At 33.4% G+C, this 16,303-nt stretch overlaps 1 protein-coding gene across 1 annotated transcript; it reads right to left on the reverse strand.

Annotated features, from left to right (window-relative positions):
- Nucleotides 1-1,221: 1,221 nt before the first annotated feature.
- LOC105345263 (uncharacterized peptidase YuxL) lies at nt 1,222-15,776 on the reverse strand. Its single transcript, XM_011453372.4, has 14 exons — nt 15,539-15,776; nt 12,637-12,926; nt 11,498-11,614; nt 9,665-9,751; nt 9,446-9,523; nt 8,233-8,469; nt 5,884-6,048; nt 5,487-5,679; nt 4,433-4,559; nt 4,036-4,190; nt 3,537-3,730; nt 3,367-3,448; nt 2,952-3,061; nt 1,222-1,665 (listed from the first exon to the last, which is right to left on the reverse strand). Exons 1-14 carry the CDS (start codon nt 15,753-15,755, stop codon nt 1,639-1,641), a joined length of 2,079 nt encoding a protein of 692 aa, XP_011451674.3. The 5' UTR covers nt 15,756-15,776; the 3' UTR covers nt 1,222-1,638.
- Nucleotides 15,777-16,303: the final 527 nt, after the last annotated feature.

Genomic DNA, 16,303 nt, shown 5'->3' on the forward strand with positions numbered 1-16,303 from the left:
ACAGCTAGGCAGTGACACCCTTTATATCCAGCAATTAATGGATTAGTAGCTAAGACAAATTAGGCCTGTAAGGCACAATGTAACACTGGACCTTTTCACAATTCATGTCGGTTTGTGAGCAGCCTCAGACATAAATAACACTGTTATATAATATGTCTCTGGTTGTGAATATTAATATAGATTGCAAGTGCATGTCTCTCCAGCTGGATTCACCCTTATAGCAGATACATTTACAATGGAGGAAACATGTACTAAATATAACATTTATAAATATTTATTAGCAAAAAACTATACAGTCTTCAGGCTACATAAATAGACATTTAATGTATGCAAGTGGTTTTACAAATACAGACATGTAACCCTATATCTTCAATATTTATTAGTATATTACTTATTAAATAAGTATTGACATGCACCAGTTGAATAGCATTTTGAAAAAAGAAATTATTTGAGAGATGTTGTCAAATCTAACCTATACATTAATCATTTGTTCAAACTTAAAAAAGGAAAGGCTTGACCATGCAGTATATATCTAGTACTTATGACATAGATTCAATTAATGCCAATGACTGTGTTTTGGGATATCCAAGTTGACAGAAATGAAACATGTCTTTGAGTTTATTCAATACTAGTACATGTATATGTCAACAATGCTAATTCCTTTTCAGTTTGACTATGCCCAAATCATACATCAGCTCAATACTGGCGAGAAATACAAAGAAAAGTCCATCTGAAGATCTGTACAATTTTTATTAGTCTATAAATAGTCAGCTGTTGGTCTATTTTAATTGATTTCTAAGATGCAATTCCTGATCTACAAGTCATCACTATAAATATATTGGTTCACAAAAAAAAAAAACAATTGAGTGAGACCGATGATTCAACATCTATAAAATATTACATGATCGTAAATCATAAAAAAAAAAAATAAAATTCAATAATTGATAAATTTCTCAGAAAAGTAACAATTAAATACATATACATGTAATTCTACAACTTTTGATAAAAAAGATGATATTCAATTTGAAACCTTTAATTATCTAAAAAAGTAAAATGTGCAACAAAACATTGATTTTCGGGTTATGTTCTGGCTATTGGCTTCTGGGCACAGCTTGGTCACTTAATCAATTATTATCAATCAAAACACAACAGTAACAATCAGTACTTGTAAATAAAATACATTTCCATTTTGTTTTCTGGATATAGTAGTATACAGAAGGTACCTTTATGATAATTGTAATGCTAGAAATGAAAAGATCTGTCATATCATCTCATTTCAATGCTAGATTCAATCCAATATCTGATTAAAATCAGATCCTCGATCTGATCTTTGTTTTTCTAGTGTAGCAACAATTTCAATCAGATTGAAATTTATTCATTCCAATTACACAAACATTTACAAATCAATTAGATTGGTCAACAATTACTCAGGGACACACTTATATAGATATATAAACCCAAAACAAAAAAAGTATGACAAACATTGGTTTTAGGCTTCAATAAGAAAATAGTGCAAAATCATCAAATCCATAGCTATCATGGTTGGAATCCTTTTTTTTTTTTTAAGTATAATGAATAATCCTGTGGATCAATGTTATTTACAAATATAGATCACTGCAACAGTTCTCTCTGTGGCTCTCAATTCTTTAGATTCTTTATATCGAGCTGAAAAGAAAATTAAAGAATGAATTAGAACATGTACCGGTACTTAGTTTTTTTCCCTGATTTGTTATTTTAAAATGTTTCTAACTATATAGCTAGATTCCTAATAATTGGAGATTTGTATTTTGTGTAAGAAGTCACTAAAGAAAAAATAAAGAAGTAGTAACTTTATATATTTACATTTTCAACTGTCTTTGTGTGTGGTAACATTACAAATCAATTTTGAGCCTATAACCCAATAATTTCAAAAAAGATGAGCGACACAATAAGGTAGTGTCTTTAGCATAACTGAAAAACGGTATTGGCTGCGCTGTGCAGTAATAAAACATAACATGCCGCATGAAAAAATAGTGGTTTTGAAATGTTGTTTTAAAGTGTAAAAATTGGAAATAATATATATATAGGACAAGTAATAAGGAATCATTCTTTGAATATTATGCGGGGATAATTTCGGTCGGAGCGTTGTCAAATCTATCATAAAGCCCTTTAGGCTTTATTGGATTTGACCACGCCCCAACCAAATTATCACCTCATAACACTCAAAGAATGATTCCTTATATTCCTTAAATATTCTTATACCTGTTTATTATACTTTAAAATTGTTATGTTAACACAACATTTGTAAAAATACTTTGATGAAAAGCCAATGCCCCAGATAAAATAAGTAACAAGTAAGAATATATACTTGCAAAAATAAAGCAACTATATAATTAACACTGTCTGAATTATACATGTAACTGCAGGTCTGTAGATTCCTGGTCTGAAAAGAATTCAGAAGGACAACCTGGAAGCCACATTTCCGTATGTGTAAAAAAGTTGCAATTTACGGCGCACAAAAACTTGCACTAGTTCTCAGACCGGGGACCTACAGACCTGCAGCTATATCTGAATATGCATTTGTATTTTTAAAAAAATCGTAAAACAAAACAAACCTAAACATATACCGGTATATATATAAGGAATAAGGAATCATTCTTTGAGTATTATGGGGTGATAATTTTGGTCGTGGCGTGATCAAATCCAATAAAGCCCAAAGGGATTTATGATAGATTTGATCACGCCCCGACCGAAATTATCACCTCATAATATTCAAAGCATGATTCCTTATTACTTATATTTATATAATTTTAAGCCACCGTACGATTAAATATTTAAATATAAATAAGCAAACCCCGGTGCCTCAATTTGGCGTCATTTGTATTATGGGTTATATAGTACAAAATCGATACGCAGTGTTATCACAGGCAAAGGCACTGGAAAATGTAAATATATATATAATTTGGACTTACTGAGATGTGTTTATCTGCTGGCTCAAAACCAAAAACTTTGGCAAAAAAATAGAACTCCCCATCCAGAGCCTTTTGTATGTTTTCAGCTTTTCTGAATCCATGTTGTTCTCCTATTGATTAAACAATCAAGAACAGCTTATGTTCATTTTATTAACTAATCATATAGGAATATAGCTAAAATATATTTACTTCAAAATTTTTTTAAAGAAATTCTAATATGTACATTTTTCCTGTATAATGATTATGAAAGTGACATATATTCTACTTTTTCAATTCTAGGCATGAAAGGTAAACCACTAATTTTAACACCATATGATACTTTTGTGCATATGCTGCATTGCAGTTATTTCAGTGGCCCCAGAAATGGTTATCATCTTATAAATATGGTATCTACCTAGCAGCGTTCATTACTGACCTTTGAACATGACCAATACTGTTGGTAGGCCTTTGGCCATAACAGCTTCGTACATCATCTCAGCCTGGTTAGGAAGAACAATCTGAAAATAAAGGCGTACATTCAATCAGTTGCCAGGCCTCCTGAAGGAAAAAATCCAACACTGAAACATAAAATAGTGAATGTCAAACCTTGTCTTCATCCCCTTGGAAGAAAGCCATTGCACAATTAAGTTGATCAACATAGTTTATTGGAGAGCGTTCCTTGTAAATTTTGACGGTTTCTGCAGAGTATGGTGCAATAAGATTGTCAATGTATCGACTCTCAAACTTGTGTGTATCTCTGACAAGAGCTTCTAAATCCCCTATTCCATAATGGCTAGCACCTGTTTAAAATTTAAAACTATAAAAGCCATTTTTGAAATCAAGAATTATGCATTGAGAATCGTTTAAAAAATCTAAGCTTCAAAGAAATTTTACAAATAAATTTTTTTTCATTAAAGTTCAGCACTTTTATTATTTTATACTGTTAAAATCCCATGCGAAACATAATTATCTAAGACAAAGTGAAAATAAAAGTGCTAATGTTTAATATGCTTAATACATCATTGATTCTAATCAGCCTTTTAATCTACCTGGTATTACATAGACAGGAATTTATTATATTCTCCCCCCCTCAGTGTACTCTAACCTGCTTTAAATACGGTCCTGAAGGCTAGACAGGCTAACGTAGTGTATCCCCCCGCAGATCCCCCATCAATACACAGACAATTCTTGTCTACACGACCCTCTTCCGCTAGAGCCTGAGCCCCACTACTGCAATCATCCACATCATAGATTCCCCACCTAGATGGAAGATTGACATACATGTACATGTATATCGCACATTTCAAATTGCAAAGAAAAAATTTAATTTGATATTTTTAAAAATACCATTTTAATACATGTACAATGTACAATTGTGGTAACTCTTGGTAACTGGGTAACATTTTCTGTTTAATTTAATTTTGAATTAGTTAATTAACTTAATTTTTCATTAAAATGGTCATTAAGACCATTGGATATCTGGATTACAGCTAAAAATTTACTTTGTTTTTAGTTTGTTCCTGTATGCAGTTCCAAAACCAAAACTTCCTCTGTAGTTAACATCCAAAACTGCAAATCCTCGACTTGTGAAGTATTGAATACCCAGAGCTATTGTGTTGGAGCTGTAGCCTGCAAATTAGATGTGAATCAAACATGTATATTTTAAAAAAAACATACAAATCAGCAAATCTAATCTGAGTTACCTATTACATGTACAGTAAAACTCGGTTTTAACAAATTCATAGGGACCACTGAATTTAATGACGGATCATGAGATTTCGTTGTGGCTCAGTTTTGTGGAATTCGTGGGTACCTCTCAACCATGAACTAACAACCTCCACGAGTTAATACATTAGATTGTAAAGTCATATTTCCATTTGTAGGGATAAGAAAATACACGAAATTACGTCCCCATTAACTTATAACATTTTAGCAATTCGTGAAAATTGGCCACAACGAATTTTCATGATTCCACTGTACTTAATTATATCTGTAATTTGTTATATTCGTATCACAATTTGTAATAATAAGCATAGCGAATTTGTTATATACATGGTTCCTTCCACATGACTATCATTTGAAATGTGTTTATTGCAGCATTATATAAAAAAAAACCTTACAATAATTGGATTGTTAACAAAGTAATTTGTGTGGAAATAATCTAATTCAAACAATAGTGTTACCAGTAATAATATCGCCTTCTTCTAACACTATAAAAATTATTGTTGTAAAAACCGTTATTTTTCATTTCTATGGGACTCAAAATAAGTTTGCTAATTTAATCCTTTAATTTGTTACAACCAATTTCTTGATTTTTGAAAAACCCTTCAAAAGTCTCAGTAACACACACACACACAAACAAAATTATAAAAATCTACTGACAACATTTCCTTCCTTCCAAATTTCTTGTTTAAACAGTACTAGTTCTGATCTAAGAGTTTGATGATGTTTGCTGATAAAAAAATTGGGGAGGTATGTACTAGTACAAGTAATATAGTATGGGCTAAATATCACATTATAAGAGGCAATAAGTGAAACAATTAAATCATGCCACACCTGTAGGTCCTCCATGTGCCTTGACAAGAAGAGGGGGGAGGGTTCCCTCAGGAGCACTGTAATCCTTGTTCTGTGGAGTGTACAAGTATCCATAGCACACATCATTGTCCGAAGTCTTCCAGGTGTAATTTTCTGGGACACTAAAATAGCCCTTATCTAGGGATAGAGACTTGGAAACACGCAATTCTTTAATCTATAAAAGAAAGTTCTGGTAGTCAAACATTTAGATCTACCAGTTTAAGGGATGAAATCTTCATCTTCAACTAAATTTAGTGAATTTTTTATACAAATCTATGATGGCAAATCTATAGAAAAAGAGCAAAAGGGAGATTAAGATTATGATTTTTATTCAATAGTTATTTGTTGACTTTTGACTGATGAATGGAAATAATCCTACCTCCCCTGAGAGAGTGTTCAGCTGTACTATGCAGGGGAATTTTGTAGGACTCCCCACTTCACAATAAAGCTCTCCGTTCTGACCAAATGTCAGCATGTTGTGTGATGTACAATTTGTCTCCAGCTTCTTATATTCTTTTGTTTTTATGTCTAATTTTAAGATTTCCTGGAAATTAAAACAAGAGGCCAATTGGCCTTAACGGTCACCTGAGTAGCATATATCCAATACAAAAACTTGTCATGGAGTCTCATATATGCATCTATAATTAATTAGGTTTCATACTGGAGTAGAAAAATTATAAATTTGTAATGACAACCACATTTAATTCAAAAAGAACTGTGAAACCTATAATTTTGGTGAAAAACTAAAAGATCTGGTCTACAAAATAATGAATTCAGTTTTCCTTTCAGGTGTGTGGGAGTAAAGAAGATAATTTTTTAACGTTATATGCATTAACATCTATACATCCATTTTGGCCCTGCCCTAGAGTCAAAACCCATACCCCAGGGGACATGAAAATTAAAATTTCAGTAGAGGACTTCCTGGTAAACATAATTATTAGTCGGTTTTTTTTATACAGATGTGTGAGAATAGAGAAGAAGATTTTTAAACATTATATGCATTAACACTTTATTGCCATATTGCCCCCCCCCCCCTCATGTCCTGAACCCCTGACCCAGGGGCCATGAATTTCACAATTTAGGTAAAGGAGATTGTGGATATCATAACCATGTATTCAGTTTTTTTGCCCACATGTATGGGAGTAGAGAGGAAGATTTTTTAAGATTTAAATCATTTTTACTATATGGCCATATTGGCCCCACCCTAGAGCATGAACACCTAACAAAGGGGTCATGAATTTCACAATTTTAGTAGAAAGTCTCATGGACATCATAATCATGCATTTAGTTTTTAACAAATATATATGGGAGTAGAGAAGAAGATTTTCTAAGATTTAATACATTTTTACTATTTGGCCATATCGGCCCCACCCTAGAGCCTGAACCCCTGACCGAGGGGTCATGAATTTCACAATTAAGGTAGAAGGCTTCATGGACATCATAACCATGCATTTAGTTTTTAACAAATATATATGGGAGTAGAGAAGAAGATTTTCTAAGATTTAATACATTTTTACTATTTGGCCATATCGGCCCCACCCTAGAGCCTGAACCCCTGACCGAGGGGTCATGAATTTATCATTTTTGGTAGAGGGCTTCATGAACATCATAATCATGCATTTAGTATTTAACAAATATATATGAGAGTAGAGAAGAAGATTTTCTAAGATTTAATACATTTTTACTATATGGCCATATTGGCCCCACCCTAGAGCCTGAACCCCTGACCGAGTGGTCATGAATTTCACAATTTAGGTTGAGGGCTTCATGGATATCATTATCATGCATTTAGTTTTTAACAAATATATATGATAGTAGAGAAGAAGATTTTCTAAGATTTAATACATTTTTACTATTTGGCCATATTGGCCCCACCCTAGAGCCTGAACCCCTGACACAGGGGTCAAGAATTTCACAATTTAGGAAGAGGGCTTCATGGACATCATAATCATGCATTTAGTTTTTAACAAATATATATGGTAGTAGAGAAGAAGATTTTCTAAGATTTAATACATTTTTACTATATGGCCATATTGGCCCCACCCTAGAGCCTGAACCCCTGACCCAGGGGCCATAAATTTCACAATTTTGGTAGAGGGCCTCATGGACATCATAACCATGCATTCAGTTTTTTCCTCACATGTGTTGAATTAGAGAAGAAGATTTTTGAAAATTTGGCTTTTTTTGCATATTTGGCCCCACCCGTGGCACCCCAGGGGTGGTAGAGCCATAAATTTCACAATTTAGATTCTTCTTACCATAGAGATGCTTCACACCAAAAATGGTAACGATTGGCCTAGTAGTTTTCAAGAAGAAGTTAAAAATGTAAAATTGTTAACGCACGACGCACGACGCACAACGCACGACGCACAACGCACGACGACGGACGAAGACCAATTGCAATAGGTCACCTGAGTGACTCAGGTGACCTAAAAAAAATGATTCATTTAGATTTAAGCAATGGGGACTTTAAATGCTAACACCAAACTTCTTTAAATACAAATTAATATTTTGAATAATACATTTTCTGTATCTTTAATGCTTAGCTTAAAATTATTTGTAAAAAAAATTCATATGCATTGCTTCATACTGGTAAAATTGGGGAGACTTTTTTTTACAGGCATGGAAGACACTGCAGCCATATAAGGAGAGGGCGGTCTAAGTTTTTGAACTTGTGCCCAATCCCAAATGTAATTTTGTACAATATAAAAAAAAATGTTCAAATCACCTCTTTCCTTTTCATGATAACAGTGCCCCCATCTGATGGCTCCACACTGAAATCAGGTCTCCCAAACACCCACTGACATCCGCCAACGTCCGCCTCACATGGGAGGAGGTTCTGGTGGTTCCCATCAGGAGAGTACTGATAAAGGTTCCACCAGCCAGTCTGGTCACCAATGAACAGAAGATTATTGTCAGGGGTCCACACTGGCTGCATGACACTCACTCCTTCACCCCCTGCTACCTAAAAAATCAAAGTACTGAGAGTACTATCTTTTAAAAGGAGACACAGAGAAATATTGATCGATAGCAGTTCAATGTCAGTCTATCAAAAATTAAAGAAATATATACTACAAAATTAATATCCTATAATAGAATTTGAAAAATAGTGTTCATATTCTGATAATTCAAATAAATTGTAATTAGTTTTGTTTGACCCACTTGCACTTGACATTTAAGGATTTCTTTAAATAGGAAGACATTTGTCCATACAATAAAGTAGACTGAATTCTATTATAGTATGGAGATCATCTACCTACTTAAGGTACTTCACAAGACCATGAAATAGTTTCTCAGATCAGCAGAATATTACTTGATTTTGATAGAGAGCATGATGGATAAGAAGTATATATGTCAAATAGGCGAAAAAATGTACAATTTTGGATAAAAAATGATATTTTCAAAAATTTCATTCAGTAAACATGAACAAAAGCCCCAGGCGGATTCGAACTCATGATCTTCGGTTCACAAGCCTGATACTTTAACCACTGAGCTGTGATGATATACATCTGAATCGATTGATACAAACAGTTTAACAAAACATTTAAATCGCCATCTTGTGACGTAGTGTCTTGAAAAGTATAAGTCTAGGTGTAGTGAAGTACCTTAAAGAAGCACCCATAAAAATAATTTTGATAAAAATTTTAAAAGTACTTTTTAAAAACTTATTTTATATCTTGAGATTCAACTAAAACATATATACAAACATGGCAAGAATCGAACAATGTAATTTCATTGTTAACATCTACATGCTATATATGGTAGTTTAATGCCACAATGAACAGGTTTATAAATAATTATTGGACAACAATTACAACCATGTCAGTTAAATTGAGTAAAACTACACAAACCAACACCCAGAAACTGAACCCTGTAACATCACACCGTGATTTATTCAATAAAATTGTTAGCAATGGTATTTACAGTAACAGTAAACTTACTTGCTTGGCTGTCCCAGGAACAATTTCATCTCCAGTACTAGAGAGTTCCGCCACAAACAGGGATGTGTTGTCCCAGGGCTACATAGAAACAGAGCAACAAAGCCCATTCAGAACAATGCTTTTCATCAAAACATCTTAATTAATCTGAATTAGTGATCTACTATTAACATCGATAAAATTCACAAAGCTCCAGATTCTGTGTGTTAATCATTGTGTTACCATGTTTGGATGATTCCACTGAATCCAGGCTAGCTTTTTTCCATCTGGTGAAAATCTGGGACTGGAGTAAAAATCACAACCACTTGCCTAAAAATATCAAAGAAAAAAATTTATCAATCAAAGCTATTTTAATAAAAGAGTTATAGAATCAATCATACCAAACAACAACAGCAAAAAAACCCAAAACATACAGTACAAAATGCTGTTTACACCTAAGATTTGAACAAAAAATGATTTAATAGAATAAATATATCAATTCTAAGGACCCAAATGTGGCAATGCACATATTGAAAAGGGGTCAACTTGTTCACAATTTAACACAAAATAGACAAGCAAATTAAGGGCTTGAGATATCCTGCCCCTGCAGACAATATATTTCTATGTCCAGAGTACTTTGATCTTTGAACTTGGGTCCAAAAAGTCACTATGGATCATCAACTACTGTAAACAGGGTTATTTTTGCCCCGTGTTATTTTCCTCTCTTTTCACTTGCATACGGTTTCCCCCATCTTGAATTTGCCCATACAAAGTTGTGAATAAAGAAAGATAGTTTAACACTTACGAATTCGCGTTGTCTTAAATTCGCCCGCTGACAACAATGGCGAAAGGGGCAAAAATAAAATGGGACAAATATTGCCCTGTATACAGTGCCTCTGGAATACCTGCAACTGCATACAAAGTTTGAAGTCTGTTAAACAAAGGCTTCTGAAGATATTGACATTTGAATGGTCTATACATTGTGTATATATAAATGTCCATTAATATGAGTATAGGTGAATATATTTTGTGGTTGAGTGTTTTTCTAAAGCTCTCATTGATCCTTATACATGTATTAGATATCACGACCTTTACAACTGACTTCAGTCAAAACCATATAAGAGGTTAAAGAAAGTAAACGAAACACTGTCATCACGAGTGAAAGACCTAGAGCAGATTTGGCTTTACTCAAGATCATAGTCGCTTTTGAAGCCAAAATCACAGAACACCTCTCAATTGCTGTTGAATTTAAAACACCGCAAGCATGCCCCAAAAAAGTTTATAAGTGGCAGGATATAATAGGGGAGACAAAGTGGAAGACTTTAAGTTTTTGTATCATTTTGCAGGAGTTTCCTGCAAACCTTGAAGGATCAACATACAATGTACATCATACACCAACAAGATATCTGTGAGCCAATGCTTACTAGCAATACCCCCACTCTAATGTGAATATGCAAAATAAGCAAAGTCAACATTTAACAGAAAGTTGGCATCCCAATGGTACAAAAATATATCCCAAAATATGGCATGCCTAAACTAATAATGTGTTAAAATTTCCAGCATCTGTGAAAAATAGTTGCTGAGAAATCTTTGACGTAAATTTGTTTGAAAATGTTAACTAAAAATAAACAAAGTCATCATTTACCAGGAAGTTGACATCCGATTAGTAAAAAAATATATTCCACGATATGGCATTCCTAAACTAATAGTGTGTTAAAATTTCAAGCATCTGCGATGAATAGTTGCTAAGAAATCTTTGACGAAATTTTGTTTGAAAATTTAGGCTAATAATAAACAAAGTCGTCTTTTAACAGGAAGTTGACGTCCAATTGGTACAAAAATATATCCCACGATATGGCATGCCTAGATAAATAGTGTGTTAAAATTTCAAGCATCTGCGATAAATAGTTGCTGAAAAAAATGCAACAGAAATTTTTGTTACAGACGGACAGACAGAAGGACAGTCGGACAGACAGACACACAAGGGTAAAACAGTATACCCCCTTCACCTTGGGAGCGTGGGTATAACAAGACAAAACTGTTCCATGTCTTTGCGCCTTCTCTCAGTTTACCCACCAGCACTGTCTGTTTCTGTGTGACAGGGTCTATGGACACCACAGTGTTTTGGGGTTCTTTTGCCTCCTTTTTCTCTACAAGGCTGTGATCTTCTCGAATGCAATATATTTTTCCTGTCTAATAAAAAATACAATTAAATAATCCAAATAAAATTGCACACAGTTTATTACATCTTCAATGTTCTACAAGTTGAATCAAAATTGCACAGAGATGATAACTAACTTAAAAACCCTTGAATTCTGTTATATACGATATCAGTGAGTGTTTTTGTAATGAAGAGAATTGATTACCTGGCATGACTGTGCACCTGTTTCAGTGTTTTGATCTTTGTTATAGAGTACTTTGTTAGAAAGTTTTGAACAGATAAACTGGTAATTTATAAGCACATGTCTCATGTTTTTCAATTAACAAGAAGCAATCTTTAATGTTGGTTTTCTTAAACATATGCTCTTAAGGTACCAGTTCTGGTACTACACACATATAAATGCTTTTAACCCCTTTTTCATTATGGTAAATGAAATAATAGGGGTAGTATTCTTAAGATAAAGGTCTTCATACCAAAGTGATACACCAGAAAACAATGTATAATTACTATTACATTTCATTTCTGACGGTTTTTTTTTTCAAATTAGAACAAACTAGAATTTTTTTCAAATGCAAGATATGAATCATCAATATTTACATCATCCAGTGTCTTTGTCTGTGATAACACTACGTATCGATTTTGTACTATATAACCCATAATACAAATGACGCCAAATTGAGGCGCCGGTGGGGTTTGCTTATTTATAGTTAAAGATTTAATTGTACGATGGCTTAAATTATATAAATATAAGTAATAAGGAATCATTCTTTGAATATTATGAGGTGATAATTTCGGTCGGGGCGTGATCAAATCTATCATAAAGCCCTTCGGGCTTTATTGGATTTAATCGCGCCCCGACCAAAATTATCACCTCATAATACTCAAATAATGATTCCTTATTCCTTAATTAAAAGCCGTAAAACAATTGAAGATAACAAAGTCATTACCCAGCACTGACCTACACAAAAATGCAAACATGCAGACATGTGATAAAAATGTGATATCGGAATACAGTCCAGTTAATATTTTTAAAAATTCATATCAATATAATTACTTTTGAACAAAGAGATCCATCCGCATATCTCCAGTTACAGTCCTTTGGAGTGATTGCTTCTGGAGAAGAATCAGGTGATTTCTGCACATACATCTGTTGATCCGAGAAGTTGGAGAAGTAGACCGCTCCATCATACACAAAGAATGCACCTCCGCCATACTCGTGGACTTTGGTCCGGGCATTGAAGTCTTTCGGTGTCCAAACTTTGAAATCTTTTTCATTCTTATTCAGGGAACATACAACATAGCGACCTCCCTCATCAAAACGTAGTTCACTCCAGAAAACAGTTTCTAATAAAATATTGCTTCAATTTCAAAAACTTGCAAACAAAAATGTGAACAAAAGTTGTCTAAAGTTTGGAACATTAAATAGGGGTATTATAGAGAGTTTGACCTCTGAATAAGGGTCAAACAACCAAAATTTTTGACTGTACCAAACCTGTTTTAAGAATGCAGTGATTAATAGCTGATGTCTTATAAAAAAGAAACACATAAAAACAACATTTAACATGAATTAATCTTACTCATGTAACTTTAATAATAAGAAACACATTACTTTAGCAAAGACTTCTTCATTTTCATAATTGTGCATCATTGCTATGGCACACCAAATTCACAAAAATAAGTTAATTATTGTTTTACAGTCAACAAACTTGTTTATTGGTTGTACCCGGTAAACTGTAGTTTACAGACAGTTACACTGTAAACTATAGTTAAGGACGTTCATCATATTTCACATATGCAAACCATTATGATAATCTATGCTTCAGAAGTGAAGACAATAATTAACACTGAAAACAATCAGTTTATCTGATGAATATAGTTTCATGACTTGTGAAACTACATGTATGGTTAACCACTCTTAACTATAGTTAACAAACGTAAATATGTGAATCTATATTTGTCATCAAAATCTATTGTTAACATTTATTTACAATCAGATAAACTTAGATTAACATTTATCAACTAAAGTTTATAACCGTTTAAGAAAGTTTACAACCGTTAAATAGGCCTGTAGTTTACTTTACATATAAAAACACAAATTAACATATAGTTACCTATAGTTTACAGTTTGTCAACTATAGTTAAATAATAGGTTTAACCATAGTAAACTATAGTAGAAAAATATAAACTATAGTAATATATACAGTAAAACTCTGCTATATTGGAGTCCTAGGAACCAGTGGATACGCTTTGTTATATCCGTAATTTCGTTTTATCCGTCAAATGAATTCATAGTAATAACTGTAGCGAATTCACTATATACATGTTTTCTCTTACAAGACTATAATTTTTGCTAATTGAGGCTTAAAATAAAAATACATTACTATGATATTTTAATAATTGGATTGTGAATTGAAAATTTTATATGAAAATAAATACATTCATACTGTTTATGTTAAATGATAGTGCAAACATTTTAAACTGTAAAGAAATCCTTTATAAAAGTGTTAAATTTCTTTATTATTCAACTCTAAGGGACTCAAAATCAGTTCGCTATATCTGTAAATTCGTTATATCCAAATTTGTTATAACTGTAAAATTTTGCAAAGATTTGTTCAGAACTTTACCAGGGACTCAAAAGAACTTCCCTATAACCAAGAATTCGCTATATCCATGTTCATACTAAACGAGTTTAGTTAAATTCATAGATGAAAAACGAAAGTTAACGAATCGTTCACTATAGTTTACAGTTTGCAAACTATAGCTGCAGGTCTGTAGCTCCCGGCCTGAAAAAATTCTGATGGACGACCTGGGAGTTACAGTGCAACCCACTGAAAAAACTGTATATTTATTGCGCGAAAAAACGTGCACATACTATAGTCTGTCCCAAGATATATATGCTGCATAATTGAACGATTTTTAATAAAAATACACATACCTGTGACAGAAGTGCAATTAAAATCGATGAAAGGGAAAATTACCAAGATAACTTCATTCACACATTATTATTTTTCCCTCGTAAAAAATCACAGGAACGAAAACAGATTTCCTACGGAGATTTATATTGGGGAATGTTGACATCTTTTCTCCATTCGGAGGTACTCAGGACACCTCGCGCAATTTTTCAACATTATCATCCGGGCATCTTCATCTCCTTGGCAATGGAAAAAACCTGTAGACTTTTTATTTTTAGCCGTGTATTGATACCCAACAAGCTAGAGGGGGCGTTTCAAAGGGGAAATCTTGGGATTTTTTCATACTATTGGATGAACATCGTCTGATACAAGAGGTATTTATAAATATCGAATAATTTAAGGAAATATGCGGCAAAAATATCTTGGGACAGACTATAGAGTAGTTTTGGACCAATTAACCTTATTTATACACAAATTCTGTGAACAATTAGTACCATTAAGTTCTTTGTGCAGTTTACTACTGATATCGTCTCTTAACTATATATACCATTTTTCAATGGGTTGCACTATACCTCCCAGGTCGTCCATTCGAATGTTTTCAGACCGGGTAACTACAGACCTGCAGCTACATAAACTATAGTTAACAGTCGATAAACCTAGTTTATCAAACGTGAAACTATGTTTAGCCATCTTTTGTGAATTTGACGTGCCATACACTGCATGTATCAATTAATAGCAGGTGCATATTATAATATAAATTTGAAAGTGGGAAATTACACAACCTACAAACAGGGACCAGGCTCTCTCTCTCTCTCTCTCTCTCTCTCTCTCTCGGGGTAGGGGGTTGCGCTGTATCATAACCATTAAAATCAGTACATTTGGCATACTTATTGTACACAGGTACAGAATACTCTCTCAAACATTCTTTGACATTCGTTGATACCTAAATAACACTAGGTCGACAATGATGCAAGGTATGTGTAATTCTTGCTGCGCTCGCCAGAACGGTAGAACCGTAAAACATATTATGAATTAATTAAACACCTGCGACAAACCCAGGTTTTTGGTCTAGACGGATCTCTTGAAATCTGACACTGCTTTCCGTGGCAAGCTTGCTGGAGATTGGCGACTTCCATGTACCGTAAGGTGCTGTCGTTTTGGACATCTTTCTCGAGAAAATTACAGTTCGAAGTGCAAATTTTGTTGATTTTAAGATAGAGAGGCGGAAACCGAAAGTGGCGAAACAGAATCCTCCGAGCATCTGCACCGGATATTATGAATGCCGTGTAAAAAGTAAACCATGAAAGTTCAATTCCGGTTTGTCCGCCAGATGAGCAATATGCACGATACCACATCCCCTCAATGCGCGTACATATGCAGCAGATGGGGAGTAAAAGTGTATAAACACATACAAGAATGATATCAACATTATATAAGTTAGAAAGTGGTTTGTTCAATCAGGTTGAGTATGCGCCCGAGCCACAGGCAAACGACGTTAAAAAATACTATTTTTTCCTATAAATGTTAGATAATTTTCTCTGCTACAAGTTTTTTGGTTTTTTTTTATTTTTGGTATAGGAAATTATCTCACAATAAAAAGTTAAACAGGCTCCTTAGATGGAAGCAGAATCGCCTGACATTAAAAATAAAAGCCATTATCAGCTGTACTTTTTAAAAAATATTAACGATAGTTATCATTATAGTGCAGGGGATCATCAGTAATCTTGTTATTTTAAAATGAAATATTTTTAACGTCAGGCGCCTGTGTGTATCTCAAATCAATAATCTGTAAATTATAAATGCACATGA

Source organism: Magallana gigas, chromosome 6 (genome assembly GCF_963853765.1).
Source record: "Magallana gigas chromosome 6, xbMagGiga1.1, whole genome shotgun sequence".
NCBI classification, from domain to species: Eukaryota; Metazoa; Mollusca; class Bivalvia; order Ostreida; family Ostreidae; genus Magallana; species Magallana gigas.

Bases quoted from the DNA above. Each gene is read 5' to 3' on its own strand.
- LOC105345263 (XM_011453372.4), bottom strand. From the start codon at position 15,755: ATGCTCGGAGGATTCTGTTTCGCCACTTTCGGTTTCCGCCTCTCTATC. The intron at 8,470-9,445 runs GTAAGTTTACTG...TTGATTTTTTAG, and splicing joins TTCCTGGGACAGCCAAGCAA to GTAGCAGGGGGTGAAGGAGT. The intron at 3,731-4,035 runs GTTAGAGTACAC...AATTTTAAACAG, and splicing joins CAGGACCGTATTTAAAGCAG to GTGCTAGCCATTATGGAATA.